The 21,300-nt window shown below is 36.1% G+C and overlaps 1 protein-coding gene and 1 non-coding gene across 10 annotated transcripts in view; both read right to left on the bottom strand.

Moving 5' to 3' along the window:
• Window positions 1–7,572: 7,572 nt before the first annotated feature.
• ZNF518A (zinc finger protein 518A) overlaps window positions 7,573–21,300 on the bottom strand; it is a 29,048-nt gene continuing 15,320 nt past the window's right edge. For 5 of the 9 annotated variants that reach the window (XM_045438370.1, XM_045438376.1, XM_045438374.1 and 2 more), the window contains 4 exons: window positions 17,739–17,889; window positions 14,966–15,015; window positions 14,311–14,434; window positions 7,573–14,161 (listed from right to left, as the gene is read on the bottom strand). In XM_045438370.1, coding sequence (XP_045294326.1) covers window positions 9,578–14,038 — 4,461 coding nt within the window. In that variant the 5' untranslated portion in view covers window positions 14,039–14,161; window positions 14,311–14,434; window positions 14,966–15,015; window positions 17,739–17,889 and the 3' untranslated portion in view covers window positions 7,573–9,577. Of the gene's footprint in view, window positions 14,162–14,310; window positions 14,435–14,965; window positions 15,016–16,120; window positions 17,475–17,738; window positions 17,890–21,300 lie in introns of all 9 variants that reach the window. The other 4 variants (XM_045438375.1, XM_045438378.1, XM_045438373.1 and 1 more) reach the window with 3 other exon arrangements.
• On the bottom strand, window positions 15,865–15,967 carry LOC123577633. The gene has a single exon (XR_006701976.1). It is a non-coding gene; the product is annotated as a U6 spliceosomal RNA (small nuclear RNA).

The raw sequence follows: 21,300 nt of genomic DNA, 5'->3' as shown, positions 1-21,300 counted from the left end.
TTGATTTACATTTCCCCAATGACTAAAAAAGTTAAGCATATATTCATGTGGTTATTAGTTATTTGTGTATCTTCTTTGAAGAAATATCTATTCAAATCCTTTGGCCATTTTTAAGTGAGTTGTCTTTTCATTGAATCACAATCATTTTAATATATTTTGGGTACATTTCCCATATTAGATATGTGATTTGAAAATATTTTCTTCCATTCTGTGAGTTTTCTTTTCACTTTCTTGAGTTCTTTGAAACCCAATTTTTTCATTTTAATGAATTCCAATTTATCTACTTTGATTGCTGTGTTCTTGGTGTCTTATTTAAGAAACTATAACCCAAGGTCACAGAGATTTACAGCTATGTTTCTAATTATTTTTATAGTTTTATCTCTAACATGTAGTGATCCATTTTGAGTTTAACTTTTACGTATGATACAAGGTAGGTTTACAAATGCATTCTTTTGCACATGGATATCCAGTTGTCCCAGGAACATTTGTTAAAAGACTATTCTTCCCACACTGAAATGCCTTGGCTTTCTTGTCAAAAATCAATTGACCATAAATATATGGGTTTATTTCTGGACTCTCAATTCTATTTCATTGACCTGTATGGTTATTATGTCAGTACTAAACGGTCTTGATTACAGTAGTTTTGTAGAAGTTTTGAAATGGGAAAATAAGTTTTCCAACTTTATTCTTCTCGTCACAATTGTTTTAGCTATTGGTTATTCTGAATGCCCTGCATTTTCACATGAATTTTAGAATCAGTTTGTCAATTTCTGTAAAGAATGGCAGCTGGAATTCTGACAGGGATTGCATTGAATCTGTGGATCAATTTGGGGAATCTTCCCATCTTAACAATATTAAATCTTCCAATTCATGAACATAGGATGTCTCTACATTTATTTAGGTCTTCTTTAATTTCTTTCAACAATGACTTATAGTTTCAGGGTAAAAGTCTTGCATTTCTTTTGCCAAATCTATTTTTATTCCTTTAGATGACACTATAAATGGGATCTTTTTTCCTCAATTTCCCTTAGGATTGTTCATTGCTAACATATGGAAGTAGAATTGATTTTTCTATAGATCTTGTATTCTGCACCCTTGCTTAGCTCATGAATTGATTATAAACATTTTAGTGGATTCCTTAGGATTTCTCACATGCAAGATCGTGTCATTTAAAATTACAGATATTTTTAATATCTTCCTCTCCTATCTGGATGTTTTTTCTTTCATTTGCCTAATTGCCCTGACTAGAACAACCAGTATTATGTGTAACAGAAACTGCGAGAGTGCACATCTTTTCTTGTTCCTGATCTTAAGGGGAAAGTTTTCAGTCTTTCACCTTTAAATGTGACGTTAGCAGTGGCCCTGAAGATACAAGTCCCATTCCTGGCAATAGACAGAACAGAACAGATGTCAGTCACAAAGAATTGTAATCATTTGTTTCTTAGTCTGGTGGTGGCTTCCTGGAAGACTGGTTCTGTCTGACTTGAAGCTTGCCTGGAGCTAAAGCCGCTACCTAGGGGCAAAGTTGAAACATTAACAGGCCAATGTTTTGGTTACTGCTGCCTGAGGTGATAGATAACATTTGAGGCAATCAACAGACTGATCAAAAAAGCTAGGGAGGACAGCTGGGAAATGAGATGTCTAAGGGCTCCGTAAAGTTACCACATATTCCTAGGAATCTAGAAGACAAACATGCATGGTCAGGGCTGTGTGTGTGCTAACCAAAGCCCTGAGAAGCCCCAAAACTGTCATCTCTGACTAACCTGGAGGCTCTATCAAGTAGTGGAGGCTAAGGCAGAGTTGAAAACTGTCTGGCTGAGTGTTGGAGATGCACCACAAAAACACAGTCCCTGGCAAACATTCTGGGTGCTTTTCCATTCTGTGTGTTTAAGGAAATCTCTGTCCAATCGTTAGCTGACCATTAAGCTAACATAACAGATACTTCAGTGGCCACACATGACAAAGAATACAGACTTTACAAAATTAGTTCAGAAAAGTTACTAGATAAACAACAACTACAACAAGCAGCAATAAAAACAAACCCTGGGACGGAGGAGGGGATGGACAATCTGATTTTCAGAGTTGCCACATTATACTATTTTAAGTGTTCTGTTTTCAAAAAAAAGTACAAGGTTATGCAAAGAAAAAAATATGGCCCATACACAGGGGAAAAAGCAATCAACAGAAATCCTAAGAAAGCCCAGGCATTGGATTTTCTAGGCAAAGACTCTAATGAAACCATGTTTAAAGAACAAAAGGAAAGTAAATATGTCTCAACCAAATAGAGAATATGAATAGACAGAAGTTGTGAAACGAACTTTTAATTCTAGAACTTTTCCATTGTAGAGTTGAAAAGTATAATAACTGAAATGAAAATGTCACTTGAGGGGCTCAGCAACAAATTTAGGCAGGCAGAAGACAGAATCTATAAACTTAAAGATAAATCAGTTGACACTGTCCAGTTTGAGGAACAGAAAAAAAAAAAAAAGAGGAAAAATGAAAGCCTAAGAAACGGAGTCAGCAAGCATAATGTATATACATAATGTGAGTCTCAGGAGGACAGAGGAAAAAGAAAGCATCGAAAAGAATATTTGAAGAAAACTCCCCAAATCTGTTGAAAAATATTGATCCACAAATCCATGAAACTCCAGGGACTCCAAGTTCTCGAAGATATGTATACCCAGACATACTATAATCAAACTACTTTAAAAAAACAAGGGAGAATCTTGAAAGCAGCAAGAGAGAAGTGACTCATCACATACAAGGTCCTCAATAAGATTAACAGCTGACTTCTCTAAAGAAACTATGGAGGCCAGAAGCAGTAAAACGGCATAGTCAAGGTGCTGAATGGAAAAAGACTGCAAACCAGTTCCATGGTCAGCAAAACTATCCTTCAAAAGGGAAGCAAAAAATTAAGACATTCCCAAATAAACATTGCTAGCAGACGTGTCCTACACAAAAATACCAAAGGGAGTCCTTCAGGCTGAAAGGACACCAGATAGTAATTCAAATCCATACAAAGACATGCAGAACTGATCATGGTAATTATAAAAGACAGCAAATGCATTTTTTAACTTTTTTCCTCTCAATTTAGAAGTAAAATGCATACAGCAATAATTGATGGGCACCCAACTTATAAAGATATAATTTGTGACAACAATAGCATGAGGGGAGGAATGATGTATAACAAAGTTTTTATTACTGAAATTGATACCAGCCAAACTAGATGAAATAGATCAGCTCATAACCTCTTCTAATAAAAATTCTATACATTTTAAAGTTCCTGATTTCTTTTTTGTTTGTTTGTTTAAGAATATTTAAGAAGACTGCCTAAACAAAGGTCACGGTATTTACTTCCATGAGTTTTCTAGTTTTTGCTTTCATTTTGGTTTATGATCTATTTTGAGTTAACTTTTGTGTATGTAGTATGAGGAGGACTGTTCTTCTTCATTCTTTTTTCCATCTGTGCTTCAGATTTCATAATCTCTCCCCATCTATCTTCAGATTTGTGCATTCTTCTGACAGCTCAAATCTACTGTTGAGCCCCGCTAGGAAAAGTCTCACTTTGGCTATTGAACTTTTCAACTCCAGAATTTTCTTTGAGTTTTTATTTCCTATCTTTTTATTTCCATTTTCTATTTGATGAGTCACTGTCAGCATTTCTTTTAGTTCTTTAAACTTGGTTTCCTTTAGGTCTTTGAACATATTTATAATTGCTGCTTAACAGTTACACTACATCTGGTATCCCTCAAAGGAAGTTTCTATTGACTGCTTTTGCCCGTGTCACACTTTCCTGCTTCTTTGAATGTCTCATAATGTTGTGTTGAAAATAGGACATTTTAGGTAACATATTGTAGGTTCTCTGCATAGTAGTTCTCCTCCCCACTCCTGGCTTAGTTTTGTTTAGTGACTTGGCTGGACTAATTCATGAAGTTTATATCCCTTCACAGTGTGCAGCCTCTGATGTTACTGCCCACCTTGTTTCTCCCTCATTTTTATCTTTAAGCCTGACTTCCTACGGGTTGCTTCTGAGTCAGCATTTTATAACCAGCCACTAATTAAATTAACGAGGTTATGCTTTGGCCCCCTGAATTAGGGAGATTTACCCCCATCACCACTGGATCTGTGTGGGGCTTGGAGTCTGCTTTGACTGTCTAGGGAGTTGACAAGTTTTGCCCTACATTCTGTCATCTGGACTTGTAGCCCAGATGTTCCCTGTCTGGTCGCTTCTATGTGGTGCAGGCTTGAACATAAACACATTATTTCTGATCACAAGGGATGTCTGTAGTTTTATCCATTCTCTTTGTCTCTCTCCCTGATCTTGTCTTTATGCTTTCTGGCTGGTGTTTATTGGTATTACCAGCAATGGTTAGCCTCCATTTATTGCTAGCTGCTTGTTCTATTGTTTTAAATTTTTTATATGATTTGTTTTACATTAGCAGTTTGTACCTGCTCTGCTCTAGTCTGTTCCAGGTAAAGTTTGGCCCCTGGTAATGTCAAGTGTGTTGTCAAGTCTTTGAAGCTCACTCAAACCTTCCCCTGAACAGAACCCCTGTGCCTTTGTGCTATGGAGCATGCTGGGGTGGGGTTGGGGGTGGGGCAGAGTATGGGAAACTGGCTCTTTGTTCAACATCTCCTAGTTCTTCCCTGCAAAGTAGCTGTGCCAGGAGCTAGAGAAGGACATGGGTGACAATCGTCTATCACCTCTCAGTATGGACCTTCTATAGCCCAGAACCAGGGAGGATGGAATCTGCTAATGTTCATCAGGGGCTGAGTGTGCACAGAATAATAGCTCTTCTGCCCCTCAGAAAGCTAGAAGAGATAGAAGCTGCCGTTTAGATGCCCAGCCCACCAGAGCAGATCTCTTCCAACACAGCTGTGTGAGAAAGGGGGACTTGCACCTAAGAGCGGCTCCTGCCCTGATTCTCCTTACACTGGATTTGAGGGTGGTACAGTGGGCCCCACCAACTGCCACCTCCCACTTAATATGAGCCTTCTGTGGGACACTTGTGTGGAAAATGGGATCTACCAAACAGTGGTATATTTAATCTTATACCCAGAGACACTGTGTATCTCCCAGTTAGGTTTTGTGGATTTTCCTTAGGCAGCCTCACACAACTTTTAAATTTATTATTTTGTGGCTCTTACTATAAATGGGTCTTCTTTTATTTTTTCACAATTGAATACTATTAAGTGTTCAGAAAAGCTAATTTTCAGTGTACTCCTTTGGATTTTCAAAATATTGAAGTTATGTGTAAATAGTATTTTGGTCTCCAAGTTTTTCATTTTGCTTTCCTGTCTTTTTACATTAGCAATAACTTATGAAGTAATTGATAACAGGCACCTTAACTGAAAGAAGCAGTTTCAGTCACAAACTGAACATTACCTTCACTTTTGGTTAAAGGACTCTGAAGTATTAAGGAAGAATTCTAAAAAAGCAAAAATGACTTTACTAGGAATGAGCATTTTTATGTTAAGTACATTCTTGGCATTGACTAAAATTCATGATATTTGAAATTGATGTACATATTAACATTCTTCCTACACTATTTACTCAAATGTTTACAATGTCACAATAATGATATGTACTTTTCAAAGAAAGAAGATTGTTACATTGGGGGCACTTACTAACAGCAGCTCAAAAGACGGAACTAAAAACAAATAATTCAAAGAAGACTTGGTCAAACACCTCTTCCAAGATATTGGCTACTTCTCAACTGTACAATTAAGAACATACTTAAACCAATGAACACTAAAGTCAACCATGCTGATCCTATTTCAACTCTGCATTATAGGGAAATTTTTCTAATTCTTAACTAGCTAATTAGCATAACTAGCTAATTCTTTCTACATTCTTAACTAACAACAAATAATGCCCTGAAAATTCCCCCAGCAAGTTTCACCAGATAAGACCCCAAATGGAGTCAAGGCACTTTGCTCAAAATAAGAATACTAGCAAATTGCTGAAGTAAGGAACAGAGCCAATACCCCAACAGAAATGGTTCATATCCCAAGCTAAAAAAGCAGATGTCAATGGGGCGGGGGGGGGGGGGACAATGGAAAAAAGATCAGTAAATTAGCTATATGGAATTAATATTGTTTTCACCTCACCTCCATTCTCCCCCCACCCAAAAACTCATTACTTTTCTTAACAGCTATTTCAAATCACTTAAAGAACTAGTATTTCTCACCTAACCTGAACATAAATTCTCACAACTGTTTGATCTCATTTTTAAACCCTCCATAAGTTACATGACCCTTTGCACACAGATGACCCATCCATTTCAACCACTAATCCTTTTCATTATTTACATTCCCTTCACTTTTAAACACATCTATGTCGGTAACTTTATATGCATATTTTAGTTTTTATACTTTGTAACTTTTATACAGCTGGTGTACATCACAAAAAAACTGCACCAAATTTGTTACTAACTTTAAAAATCCCACTCTAAGGGCAGACTTTTGAGAGAACTAAAACAAGGGTTAGTGAATGGTTTGGTAGGCCAAATTCAGCTCATGGCTCATTTAGGAAGTTATGACAGAGACTAAATGGCCTACAAAGCCTAAATTATTTACTAGCTTAACTTACCCTTTACTGATAAACTTTGCTGACCCCTTAACAAAACCACAATTTTTCATTAAAAAAAAATATGTGTATATATATATATATATATATATATATCACATTTATATATAGGTATATACATATATATATATATATCACATATATATATATATATATATATCACATTTCAATACACTGAGTGCTTAGTAAGATAGAAAGGTAAACTCTTTGAAAGTTAAACTATTTTTTCAATCGAATGCAAATAGGTCCATTTCCTTGGAGATGGACAACTAGGGAAAAATGAAACAAATTCCTAACCAAGAAGTTGGATTGCAAAAATAAAACCCTTCCAGTGTAGTCACAACCTCAAATTAGTGGCTATTCCTATTTTAGAGAACAATCTTTAGTTCAGTTTCAGCTAGGAGAAAAGAAAGGATGGTGGGTTTTGATTTTGGATTTTCCACTCCAGCAAGAGAGAGGTTCCAAGGAAGTTTGCCTTCTTCAGAATAACCTAACAAATCAGAAAAGGGGCTAACTAGAGTATCTGGGGCATGAAGCTTTTTAAAATGGCTTTTAAAACTTTAAGGCAAAAAGTATGCATCACAACATTAGATTTTTACTGGCATGGCTATTCTGAAATGTGTTTTTATAATCCTGCAAATATTGGCATGATAGTTGCTGCTCTCTCTTCTCTATTCATGGAAGGCAATGGGTTATAATACATCTACCCAGAACAGCAGAGCATTTCAACTCTATTGCTGTTAGGGTACTAAAGAGCATAAGCCTCTCTATGATTTTCCTCATCAGCATAACTATAGTAACTTTATGGTGTTAAGTGTTTGTTCTCAAACAAAGTTTCATCTATGATTTTGGGGAGAGCAAATCCACACTTTATTTGACACAGTTCCCTAACATAAAAGGAAACAAACTTTTTTGAAATAGAAGTATTTCCCTTTAGAATAAAATTCCCATTTGACTTCAGTACAGTAAAAAAAATTACTGTGTAAACACAAACTTAAGATAAATTTAATTGAAGAAAATTTTCATTACAGAAATTAACAATGCTTATCATTCTTTAAACACCATATACGTTATTAATATATACTGTATATTTCCAATCAACTCCATTCTTAGGCTCAATTTAAGAAACACAATTATAACAGATTTTATACAAAAAATACTTCACTAGGAAAGTAGACAAACTGCACAAAAAAAGTACATGTATAATGTGCATAGCAAGATAGCTTGAAGCATCTATGTATGGCTTTCTTTAAAATAAAACTTTTGGGGGAATGGGCCCATTTGGGACCTACTGTTACAGTTGACATATGTAAACTGTTTCACATCTTTTAGGCACTTGCTAACAATAGTGTTCAATCCCTGAAAAATGAATTTACCCAAAAAAAAAAAAAATTCTACATCTAAAATAAAAACCAAGAAAAGGACATGGGTAAAGTCTTACATATTCCTTTTAAATTAAACAACCAGTTTTATTAGTGCATGCACAGAACTAAACTGAAGGAAAATAAACTTTTTATGTCAAAAATTTTCTGTGCAAAATTTACATAACAAACTGAAAGGTACAAAAATATGTACAGGTTTAAATTCTTTCTTATATACAGAAAAGAAGCCCTGAAGTTTTCAGTCAATGAAAATGTTGTAACACTTGTAGTAACAATATAACAAAAATTATACAGTAATTTGTAATACAAGGACTCCGTTATCCAATGATCCAACAAAATTTGATCCAAACTTACACGGTGAAGTTTCAGTCAATGATTCTGTCGTTGTCATGAAAATATCCATTTTAAAACCCTACCTGCTGGGTATGTCCCCTAGGAATCTATCCTGAAATTTTATGCACTGTCACTGAATCCACTATTAATGCTTCTTTATTTCAACTGCCAACAAGCAGTAAAGAATCTGCTTTGGGCTGTCAATCATACTGAAAAGGTGCTAACAAAAATGGTTTGTCCCAGAGTGTACATGTTCAGACACCTAACAGTAATTAAACAGCAAAAATCTGATTTGCTTTGCTAATCTTGTTTTAAAATATGGTTTCTGGAGAATAATTTTTTATTTTCAAGAAAAGCCATTCCCTTGGAAGTGCGTCTATGGTCCACTTTTTAAATGCATGGCAACCAAGTCAAAAATGGGCCATCTGGTTTAAGAGGGACAAACAATTTAAATCAAATAAGCATAGTTCTGTGCAAGAGAATCACTGGAGATTATCATCAAATTCAGAAAAATGTTCAAGTTCCTTCACTAGACTTCAAACTAGACGCAGAGAGTTTAATTCTTCTTTTGAGGCTTCTCATCTACTACAGTGCTTGACACAGCCATTTAGAAAAAGAAAATCACCTTGGGAGGGTATTCCAATCCTTGATGTGGGACACAGCGTAAGAGAAAAAAAGATGTACTTGTCAAAAACTCTCTTCAAGCATCAAGAGGTATAACTGTACTTAGTTACTTTAAGGAACCTAATACCCTTCAAAACAGCTCTATCGAGCAGATGTAAAGTTAAATTCTTTACTCAAGCTCTCTTAGTATATCTTCACAAATGATGAGGAACTGCTTCAGCTCCATGGTGAAAGAGCTCTCTCCATCTTCAGAGGAGCTACACTTATCAGATTCCTAAGGCTGGTGGAAGAAGAGAGGGAATGCAGTTGTCAGCCGTTACCCTCTACTAAGAGTCCCTAAATAAACTAAACTGGGAAAACTGTTTTATCAAAATTTTCTTTAGCCCTAACTTCCCAAGAACACACTTAAAAAAAACTAAATCAAGGTACATCTGTGCTGTGATTAGTTTCTTTCAAAACTTATGTGTGCAGTGACAGCATTTGCAACTATCACACATAAAACTTTTCTAGTCTCCCATGGAAATACAGCCTACTTTCCGATGTTCAATTTTAGGTATATACTGAAGTAGACAATTACCTTAAGGTAATTCAACCCACTGTTTTCTTCTAAGACCCTTTTACTTCTCTGTTCCTTGGTAACTACAGTAAATTATTCTAATATATTCCAATCACGAGTAGCCTCCATTAAATGTCTCTGCCCATGACCAGCCCAAGCATCCTGATTGTCAAATACTCTACCACAAAACCAACAGTTAAATTTAGCTTTTGGAACATTTTCAGAGGTAGTTTTCACGATCTGATAATTGTTTTTGCTCATCTTTTTGAGTGTTAATTTTAGCACAAATCTTTCTTTCACAGAACTAACAGGTTTAAATGTTTTATGCCTCTTGGAAAAATCATCATAAATTGTTTGTGAAGCATTACCACAAACCGGTTTCAGTAAAGCATCGATAGTTCTTTTTGACAATGAAACCTTAAGTACACGTCCATTAAATTTAGCAATAGTTTTCATTACACTTACTACTTCTGGGGCATCTGCATCAGGATGATTCAAAACTACAACTGGCTGGTTTCTCCTAGGACATTTCACAAGCTGCGTGGAACTAAATGGGAAAAGCCGCAAAGTTCTGACTGCATCTTTTGAAAGCCTCGGTCTGCTAAATCCAAACGATTCACGGACAGCTTCAGGTTTTGCCTTTTCTTTACACTTTCTATGTAATGTTGCCTTTTTTCTTGGAGGTTCTTGGTAACTATCCCTACACTTTCGTTTACAGTTCCTGTTTCTAGGTACAAAGGCAGTTTCAGAATCTTTACTTCTTACATGAGTTTTTATTCTTGGAAAATTTTTTTTGGAAGTCTTTTTTCTATCGAAGCTTCTCTCAATTGTACAATTTGTTTTACACCTTAACACCCTGGTGTCTGAACGGTCAGTGAAACACACTGGTTCCTCAGAAGATTCTGGGCATGTCGCAGTAGAAGTTATCACAATTTCATTTGCTGGCATCATATCATCTAGTAAGAAGGGTAAGGCATCTCTAGAAGATTCTGGCTCTCTCTGCTCTCCTCCTGTAGTCTGATTAGATGGTACTTTGTCTTTCTGCAATGAGGATGCAGAGTTGTTTACAGACAGATTGTTAGCAGCAGTCACATTTAAAACAGGGTTAAAAATTTTCAGCAATATTTTTTGTGGTGTTCCTTCAGGTTTCTTTGGCTGTATGTTTTGATAATACGTACTATTTTGGACTAATTTAGGCTTAAGCAGCTCAGTCTTATTTGGCATCACACACTTTAAAAAAACAGCTTGTTTGCCATCAGGCAAGAGGGTATAAAGAGGTGGTTTGGGAAAAATCTCGTTCTGCTGTTTTACTGATTCCAAAATATTCAACTTGGTGCCCTGGTGCTCAGAAGCTACATTAGGAGTAGGAACAGCTTTCACTGAAGAACTTGCTGACGTTTTAATAATGTATGGGCCTTTTAATGGCAAAGTATTTTCGGAACTACTTTTCATGCTCAAGCAACTGCCAATGCTGGAACATAGTGCAGGTGTCAGACAATTACTGTTTGGTTCCACCTTTAAAAAAGGTGTTCTGCAAGGCTCCTTAGCTGTAGTTCCACAAGCTTGAGCACTCTCAGTTTTGACAGTGGAAACACCTTCAAGTTTCCCATGATTAAATGTTAAAATCATCCCGGGTTTCTTGTTTAAAAGAAGAGAAGCAGGTACACCTTGTGTGTTAACCAATGGAAGTGGTCTTCCTGAAACAACATGTAATCCAGGCTTGTTAGCAATGTGCAGTGGTACAAAAAAGCCTTTTGGAGTCTGAACAAATATAGCTTTTTTTGGTTCTGAATTTAGAAGTGGACTCTGCCTATATAAAGAACCTAAATTTTGTGTAGTGGCTCGCAGTTTATCTTTTACGAGCTGCTGTGTTATTATTGCATCTGACTGAGTCTTAAGTAACGTGCCAATACCTGAAATTCTAGGTGCCTTTTCTGAATCTCTCACATCTTGTGATATTGACAGATTTTGTTTTTCTTTTCCACTACACTTTAAATTCAGATCATTTATAGGCACATTAATCCCTATACCACCAGAAGGAATTGGGAAGACGCCTTGTACTTTGAAGTCTTTTGAAGATTCAACTATTTTGCCTTCTCCCTCAGGTTTCTGAAATGACTGGTCACAATGAAGTGGCAGGCCTTTATCTGGAGTCTTACTAGAGTCCTGTTTTATATCAGATTTTGTTTTTAACCCATCCTGAAGTAACTGGTTTACTTCAGGGGGCAAAAATTCTGATGCCTGTTGGCTGTGGAGAGAGAAAACAGATGTGATTCTAGGCATCATAGGTGACTCAACATTAGAAATGTCATCCCACTTAGATTTTTCAGTCATATTCTCTAAATTTTGATTTTCATTAGTGTAGAAGTTCTGTCCGTCAATGTTTCGTCCTTTTTCTAACACACATTGTTCTTCAATTTCAGCTTGCATTTTTAAAGTTCCATCTTTAGTATTTAACAGGCTAAGAGATGCTAACATGCTATCTGGATTTGAGCTCTCCTTTCGCACCAAAGATAAAACCGATTCACTTATTGGTTGTTGAACAACCGTTTTGCTTGATGAGGGTTCTTTTTCAGACACTGCTGTTCCTGAAAACCTACGACGTTTATTAGAATTATTTACTTTTGAGTAATTATGAAAGGGTAATGATCCGTGGTTGGAAGATTCAACAGGTAACTCAGAGCTGACATAATTAATGCAATAGTTATGCATATCTCCGCTGTTGTATGCATTTTGTTTGGTAGCAGAGTTGACTTTATCTGGACTTCTAATGGCAGCACCTGATATCTCAGGGTGACTCTGAGGAATGTAACTTCCCCATAAGTCAATATTATCTTTTGTTTCAACTTTTGTGGCCAAATTCACTGGTGCTGTAACCAATCCTGATGCTGACAAAGACGACACACTTTTTTCATCATCCACTGTTTGAAGCATATTACCCGTTTGAGATAGCAAAGCCATTTCTTTTTCTGATAGGACTTTCCCTGAAAGTAGAGGAGATGAGCATGAAAATGGAGTAGTTGCTTTCATGTAAACGGTGTCACTTAACTCAGTTGTTACTCCTGCTAAAAATCCAGTAGTGTCCAGTGTCTGGGGCTGCAAATTGCCAGTACCATCCTTTGCAGCATCTGGCTGTGAGCCTGGTGAATATAAATTCTGTTTACTGGTAGGCAACAATTTTATTACAATATGTTGTTTTCCATCCACCATCTTAAAACCCATAAAATCAGCACTGTAGTTAGCAGGAATTGTTATTCTATTATTTTTCACCATCAACACTGTAGGTCCTTGTACAGCAGTCTTCAAGAAACCTAGAGTCGAATGTGATCCCTCTTCAGCTCTATTATATTGCCCAGTGGACAGAAGAGTTGGCTTTTCTGACCCTAACTCAGCAGGTTTATCATTATTCTCACAGTGTGGTCTTTCGTCCTTTTCTTCATTTAAATGTTCTTGAACAAGATGGCTCTGGTCTTCAGATTTAGCCTGTGTTTTGTTCAGTTTTTTTAGCACTTGAGTGTTTTTTTCTATACTTCGGTCGCTTCCATTGTTGATCTTCTTGCGTTTCCAGAATGTCTTCCTTGATGCATCTATTCTGTATCTTTTCAGTATCAGCTTAAGTCCTGAAGTCTTTGTCATCCTTTTTTCATATTTGTCTTTTTCCAGTTTCTCTTTCGCATATAAGTGTTCTTTGTGCAAAGTTATAACATGTCTTACGAGGTGCTCTCTCTTAGTGGCACCATAGCTACAATATTGACAAGTGAAGGGAAATGTACCAGAATGAATGTGAAGGTGCTTCTGAAGCTCTCCTTTGGTAAAACATATATGATGGCATTTACCACATTTATAATGGATTTCATTATGTCTATGAATGTGCTGAACAAATGTGCCAACATCCTGGGTGGAGAATTTGCACTTTTCACATTGAAAATTACCATTTACACAATGTGTGGATGTAAAATGCTTTGTCAAGTCTAATAAAGTATACACACTCTCATTGTTACAAATGTCACATTTTACTAAAGTGCTTCTGTGTGTCCGTCTGTGTTGTTTAAATATCTGGAAGTCATTTGCTGAAAAACTGCACATTTCACAAGGATATGAAGGTAATTCACCACGGTGCCACATCTGAAAGTGTTTCTGTAAATCATTTGGGCTATATCGAGTGCTATCTCGGCATTTTAAACAGTTGAAATTGAGTATTTTTGCCGACATTTTTAAACCCTCTTCTTCAACTCTCTCAGACTTCTGGAGCAGCATACACTCCTCTACACAGCTTACAGTCTTTATACTGATAGATTTTCTTGCAGTCTGTGGTTGACGCTGAAATAACTTTCTGTATTTGTCAACTTCATGTTTCAAAAAGACTTCATTTGGAATATTTATCTTCGGCAAATCGATTTTCACATTTTTTAGTTCATAATGAAAACGACTTTCTGAAATTTTTGGCCTAAGCACTGATCTAATAGTATCAACTATCTCATTTTTCACATCATAATCTTTTTTTAAAATAGTTTGTTTTTCATCAAAAAATAACTGTTTCTGTTCAGATGGCATGATTTAACAGAAAACCCCAATTTCTTTTTTCTCTAAAAACTGAAGTTACTTGTAACTTAAACAGGAAACAATACTGTTGCAAGACATCTTCAAAATACGAGGATTTTTCCCACATTAACTCACCTGAAATCAAACAAAGAATTGAATTTTCATCACGTAAGCATCAGTAATTTTCATTAATTTTAAAGTTCATTTTGATACAAAATGCCAATGTCAATCAAACACATAAAAAGAGATAGAAAAGACTGTGGAGTACTTCGAGGACAGCTTACCAAGAGGTAAGAGTTGAAAGCAGAGATGGCGCTAATCAGGAAGTCAGCAGCTACAAGCTCTACCTGCAGCCACTCTCTGGGACACCAGGCAGGCTTCGACTTCTCTGCACCTTGGTTCTGTCATCTAAAGAAAACCACAACTGGATAAGCACCCTTAAGCTCTAAGATTGTTATATGAAATTGATATTACAATCTTTAAACAGGATTTGAAAAATCTTAATGAGAGCCATAAAAATTTCAGTTCCAATTACACACATGTACTGGTAACTTTCTCCCTTCCTTAGCTGACCCTATAGCTATTACCCTCTGAGAAATTCAACAGACTTCCCTCCAGATTTTCTACTTCCTTAGTGCCTCAGGGATAACTTATGTTTAAAATAAGTTTCACTTATCTAACAACAACAAAAAGATATTATGTGCTCTTTCAAGTTATCACTACTAAATGGTGTAAAAAAAAAGAGAGAGAGAGAGAGAGAGAGAAATGAGAAGGAATAACACATTTTGCTGGGGTATGATTAAGTCCACCTACTACCTTTTTGGTTCCTGACCATCTTGGCTCTTTGTCCCTAGAACCCAGGTACATGGCAGCAAGGAAAGCCCCTGGCATAGGAGAAGGCACTCATTACTACCTGCCTCCATTAATTCCAACACTTACTGGTTTGTGTTACTCTAGACAAGTCTCAATCTCTGTCTTCGTTTCTTCATCTATAAAGTGAAAAAGAAAAATTAGCACTTCCCCTTTCACAGGGTTGTTGTAAAGATTAAATAAGAAAATATATGTAACGGTATCCTGTAAAGTGCTATATAAATTGTAGCTATCACTACTGTGATGACCATGGAATGACACATTATGAGTCAAACTGCAAAGGAATAAAAAATAGTAAAATAGTAAGATGTGATAATACATCGGTGAGATTGAAATCTGAATACTGAAGGTTCAGCAGAATATCAAAATGTGTACTGGAAAAATTGTCTTCTCTTACTTTTGTGATCTTAAATATATATTGTGAGTAACAGAAAACTAGACAAACTAAAGAAAATAAAGTGTAAATCACATTGAGCTTCACCCATGTCTATTCAAAGGTCTCAGCTTTAAATTTCAATTAATCTAGGGGCACCTGGCTGATTTAGTTGGAAGAGCATGCAACTCTTGATCTCGAAGTTGTGAGTTCAAGCCTCACATTGGGCAGAGAGATCAAATAAATAAGAACTTTAAAAATGTTTTCAATTAATCTAAGTAACAAGAAACATTACTATTTCAGAAGTCCTTTATTAAGAAACCATAGATAAAAGTTACATCACATTACATATTAAGAGACTCTTAATATTTCTCACACTTAGTATTTTTGGTTGGGTCTAAAAAACACATTCTTTAGTAGTCTCAAATATATAAATATTAAACTGATAATTCATTAGTAGGGTACCAGTCTACTGAATTTTTTTTTAATAGTGAAAAATCAGAATTTCACTATTCAGTGCTACACACCATCCTCTGATTCATATCATTTCCTCAGAGTTAATCTGCCGTGGGTGGTAGGACACTCAGGAACTGCACAAAATACGGAACACTTCACGAATCTGCATGTCATCCTTGCGCAGGGGCCATGCTGATCTTCTCTGTATTGTTCCAACTTTAGTATAAATGCTGTCAAAGCACACACTGGTTTCCTAAATGTTTTTACAGACTGTGTCTAAGTAAATTATTAAAATTTTTACTAAAAATTTACTATATTATTTAAAGTTAAATGTAAAAACTTTTCCTTCGAAAGTAAGAAAAACTAACAAATGGCCAGAAGAAAGTTCACGACACCTGGTGGATACTCCACACCAACTGAGAAGATTCCCTGCAGACTGTCACATTCTCAACAGTGACCAGCATCATAATCACCTATGGAGTTTTCCCCATACCAGAATCTGAGGGTGAGATTCAAACATGTGAAACTTTTAAGAACACCTATAATGGTTCTTCCCCATTTGCCTAAATATCATATTATGGTCACTCTGGACCATCCATACTCAAGCCTTTCTATTATACATGTAATCAAGAGGAGACTATATCGTGGGTTTTATTATAAAAGGCAAATTGTTTCTTGTGGTAACAGTACATGTGTCCCAAAATATATAGGTAATGCTAAAAATAGATTGATAGGATTTCTAAATATCATCAATTCCATTTCAAAATATCTGTAAAATTTAAAATTTTTCTTATAACATAACACATACCCCAGAGTCTGGCAACCAGTTTAAAAATAGGATTTTAAACAAGTCAACCAACCAAAACTTACTAATAAATAACAACTATGATTGTGAGGCATTTTGCTGGGTGCTATGGAAAGAGTCAAAAACATGGTCTCTACCCTACTGCAGCTTACAATCTAAAGGAAGAGGCAGGACATATACATTAATACATTGCTTGTTCAGAGTTGACATTTCAGCAACCTCACCGTTCCAGGACACAAAGAATAGAAAATAATTAAGTGGGATACATGGCAGAAAAAACAGAGTTCACAAATTCCATCCATTAAAGTGCATGTCCTTTCCTCATAGGCAAAACAATTAATAAAAGGGACCACCTTATTAAGAAATCCACTTAGATTTTACTTAAGTTTAGTAACTGCTAAGTAATCAATACTGAGTATCAGTATTTTTTTATATTTAATGTATGGCATGTACAATACAGCATTGGGGGGGTTTGTGTATTTTAGGTAGTTTGGGGTTTTTCACCCTCAAATTTGAAATGGGGAAAATCTATTTGTCTTTAACTATGTTCAACCTAAGTATGCAGAAGCAATCAAAGACGACACCTGGTAGCAAATTACAATATGGTTACCACCTATGGGCAAAAAAATGTATTGTGTTGTGAACACATCAGAAAACATAAAAAAAAGAATGAGGAATTATAATCTTCCAACCTACTAGCTAATGCTCTTTTCACTACAGTTCAATCTTTACCTTACCAAAAAGATTACCGATTTTAAATCTGCCATTGAAACTACTGTCCTCTCTCTACATATTACTACCTCATAAGACTTAACCAACATCTCATCAAGCCTTGAAGTAATACTATTTGCATAAAGTATGCCTGACCCTTTCAAGTAACCTGGAGAGTTTCCTGCATCAAGGTGGCAACTTAAGCCGTTTGATTTCCTTCTTCCAACTGCCCACTGAAACACAAACCAAAAAATACAATAAAGAAAGATCTACAAAATGACAAGAAACTAGAAAAAGATTCCATACACATACTGCAACGTGTTTGCTAAGATAGAGTTCAGAGAGAGGAGAGTGAATACAAATGCTAATTCACTGCCAACCACCACTCTCAAGGAAGAATTTCACTAGGGGACATGCATTTAACTAACATATAATAAGCATCTATTATGCCGTAAGAAAGTAAAGGACATAATTCAGCCTACTCCTTCCCTACATACCTTGGGATTCGAGGAAGTGAGGACTTGAGAGGAAGATCATGTGGTACCCTTTGGGGAGACAGAAAGCTCGGGCTGAGGTACGGGAAGGAAGAGAATGAATCCAGAGTTTTGAGCTAGGTCCAGGGGCCGAGCTGGGAGTTGCTAGCACCAGCTGTTGAGAAAGATATAAAGAGAAAATTATTTCTGAACAAAGATAAATCTTCCTCTATCCATGCCTATCTTCCTCTGTTTAACAGTTCTGTCCTTTATCGACATAAGTAAATTATCTCTAAGCCGTCAGGAAAAAATTACATTAGCTTTTCACCTCCTTTTAACTAAAAAACTGAAAAAAAAAAATTGGTTCATTCTTAAAGAATTCATCTCCGGACACCTGGGTGCTTAAGTTGGGTGAGCATCCGACTCTTGATTTCGGCTCAGGTCACCATCCTGGGGTTGTGGGATCAAGCCCCATGTCGGCTCTGCACTGAGCGTGGAGCCTGCTTAAGATTCTCTCTCATTCTCTCTCTCTCTCTCTCTCTCTCTCTCTCTCTCTCAAAAAAAAAAAAAAAATGGTGGGGAGGGGAGTAGGCAGAAACATCACTAGCTGAAACAGCTCAACAAAGAGAAAACAACTGAGCACTGAGAAACCCTTCCTCATTTCCCCATTCGGCAATGAAAAATAGTAACTACACAAAAGCCACTACTGCAGGAAAAAGAAGGCTTAGAGGGGAAGAATCAAGTAGTAATTGGCAATTTTAGCAAGACCTGAGATGATATACTAAAAAAAGAAAACTAAGAACATATTGTCATGAAGGAGAGAGAAAAGTAGTAGATAGCAGAGAATGATTTTGAAAACAAGAAAAAAATTTTGAGTTTTGGGTTGTTTTTTTTAAAGACCTGAATTTTCAAAATCAAAAGTTCCTCAAAAGCCAAGAGAGAAGAGAATATAAACCTCAATGTTTATGGGGCGCCTGGGTGGCGCAGTCGGTTAAGCGTCCGACTTCAGCCAGGTCACGATCTCGCGGTCCGTGAGTTCGAGCCCCGTGTCGGGCTCTGGGCTGATGGCTCAGAGCCTGGAGCCTGTTTCCGATTCTGTGTCTCCCTCTCTCTCTGCCCCTCCCCTGTTCATGCTCTGTCTCTCTCTGTCCCAAAAATAAATAAAAACGTTGAAAAAAAAAAATTAAACCTCAATGTTTACAACTTATCCTAGTCAAATTTTTGAGTTTAAAAAGAAAAAATGAAATGCTACAAAAAAAAAGGTAGAGAGGGAGAATTATCTAAAAAGGTATCTGATTTTTCATCAACAATGCCAACTTTAAGCAGAAATTAATATTAAACAGACATTTTAGTCACAATTCTAAATGTTAGAATATATAGAGTTCTGAGGAAAACTGATTAACCAAAGAATTAATTCTATACCTAGGAAAATGCATGAGGGAAAAGCACAATTTTAGATGTGCAAAATGATTTAGAGAATACGCTATACATGTACTCTTTCTGGAATAAAGTTTCAAGTAAATACTTCAGCAAAATCAAATTTAAATCAGAAAAACAAGGACTAAAAGAAAGGAATAATGTGTTATAGAAGAAATATCTGTCAATAACAAAATCTACAAAATAGAAATAAAAGTAAATATTTTGTTAATAGTTAAGAAAAGCAAAAAAAACTAGAGGAGGGGAACATTCACAACATGACAAACAGGTAAGGAGTCCTTAAAGAAAAATTAATAGGAAACAGGAAACATGACAATAGCAACAACTTCCTAAATGCTGGAAAGCAGAAAAATTAGTAAATGACCCTGCAGACCCAAGAAAACTGAATCCCAGACAGACAGTGGCAAAAGCTAAGAACTAACCTATTTTACATTCTGAATCTTTGAAAGGCTTAGGAACTGGCAGTACAAAGTAACTATGAAATGGGAAGAAGGGAGGAGAAAGCTAAAACAAAGAGAAATTTGGAGAAAGCTGCTTGAGTTCTGGTTCGATGCCAAGATTCCCTTTCTCACTCCAGGCTAGGTAACTGCTATTTCCCCACCACAGCAGCAGTTTATTCTCTACAAAAAGTAAACACACTCTCTTAAACAGGGGATACCAGACACAGGTGAGAGAGTGGGTACCATATCAAAAGCAAGAGGATTAAATGACCGTGTATGGATGAAATATAAACCTCACCCCAGCCCCTTTTTCCCCCTTCTACGTTGACTCCTAGGCCAAAATAAAATAGTGCTACTAAAAATAAGGTCCTGCCGATGGTCCATAAAACATCTGTCACTAGTCCATGACCACATATGTATGGAAACTGAGAGTAAGCATTTAGAAACTACTGTAGCAAATTGACAGAGTTAAATTCATATCTGTTGAATCGAACAATAAACATTTTTACTTGTATTTTGTATGCCTTCGTTTTTAAAATTTCATTTTCTAGTAACAGAGTCACTATGATATACTAATGATACAATCTTTACAAAGAACAGTTTGCTATGTATATATTCATTTATATTTATTATAAACAATTCATAGTTATGTTACATATAGTTACATACACAATAGTATATATTTTTTAATATACAAGAAAATATAAATCTATACACAACTGGAAAGCAAGTATAGAACTACTGATTCACTTCTAGAAAGGTATCTTAAAGGTAATAATCATGCTCATTGCAGCATCGCTTACAAAATCACAAAATCAAAAATAACAAAATGTCCACCAATAAGTAAATTATGGTATTTTCACAGGGAGCCTGGATGGCTCAGTCAGTTAAGTGTCGAATTCTTCATTTCAGCTCAGGTCATGATATCATAGTTTGTGAGATCAAGCCCCACATCGGGCTCTACGCTGACAGCGGGGAGCCTGCTTAGGATTCTCTCTCCCTCTCTCTCTGCCCCTCCCCTAGTTGTGTGTGTGTGCGCACTCTCTGTCTCAAAATAAACAAGCTAAAAAAAAAAAAAGATTAAAGATTACTATAATTAAAAATTATAGTATTTTCACTTAATGGAATATTATTCAGTTTTAAAAACAATACTGCAAACCTACATTTATTGACAGGAAGAGATCCAAGATGCATTCAATGAAAAAAAAAAAAACAAGAAACAAACAGTAGACATATTAGGGTTTAATCGGCTCAAAAATTAATAGGTGTATAGAGAAGAGACATAGACCCATACAGACTCATAGTAAGAAGTCAGGAATACACACATAAAAATGTTTATAGTGATTACTAGTGTATCCTAAATCACTGTTTCTTAAAATGTTGTCCTCGGATCACTACAGCCTCCACATTGGCATACCTCCTTATCACAGCATAAGCAAACAGCTTACATTTTGATGTGAGGAGAATGACCTCTTTGTGTCTAGACCACAGTTATGAAACTTTATCAAAAAGTGGTACGAAGCCACGAAAATTTTGAAATTCTCAAAGCAAGTGAATTCTGCCATAAACCAACTGAGTTTTTTCTGAACAAACCTGATGCCAGCACAAAATTGTGGGATGTAGACACTAAAGGGTGGAAATCAAAACAAAATAGGTATCATTCAACACTACACTCCTCACATCAGTACACAAGTACCCAATCACACCTC

Source organism: Leopardus geoffroyi, chromosome D2 (genome assembly GCF_018350155.1).
Source record: "Leopardus geoffroyi isolate Oge1 chromosome D2, O.geoffroyi_Oge1_pat1.0, whole genome shotgun sequence".
Taxonomy (NCBI): domain Eukaryota; kingdom Metazoa; phylum Chordata; class Mammalia; order Carnivora; family Felidae; genus Leopardus; species Leopardus geoffroyi.
Note: the sequence above shows the minus strand (reverse complement) of the source record. Positions and strands in the feature narration are given on the sequence as shown.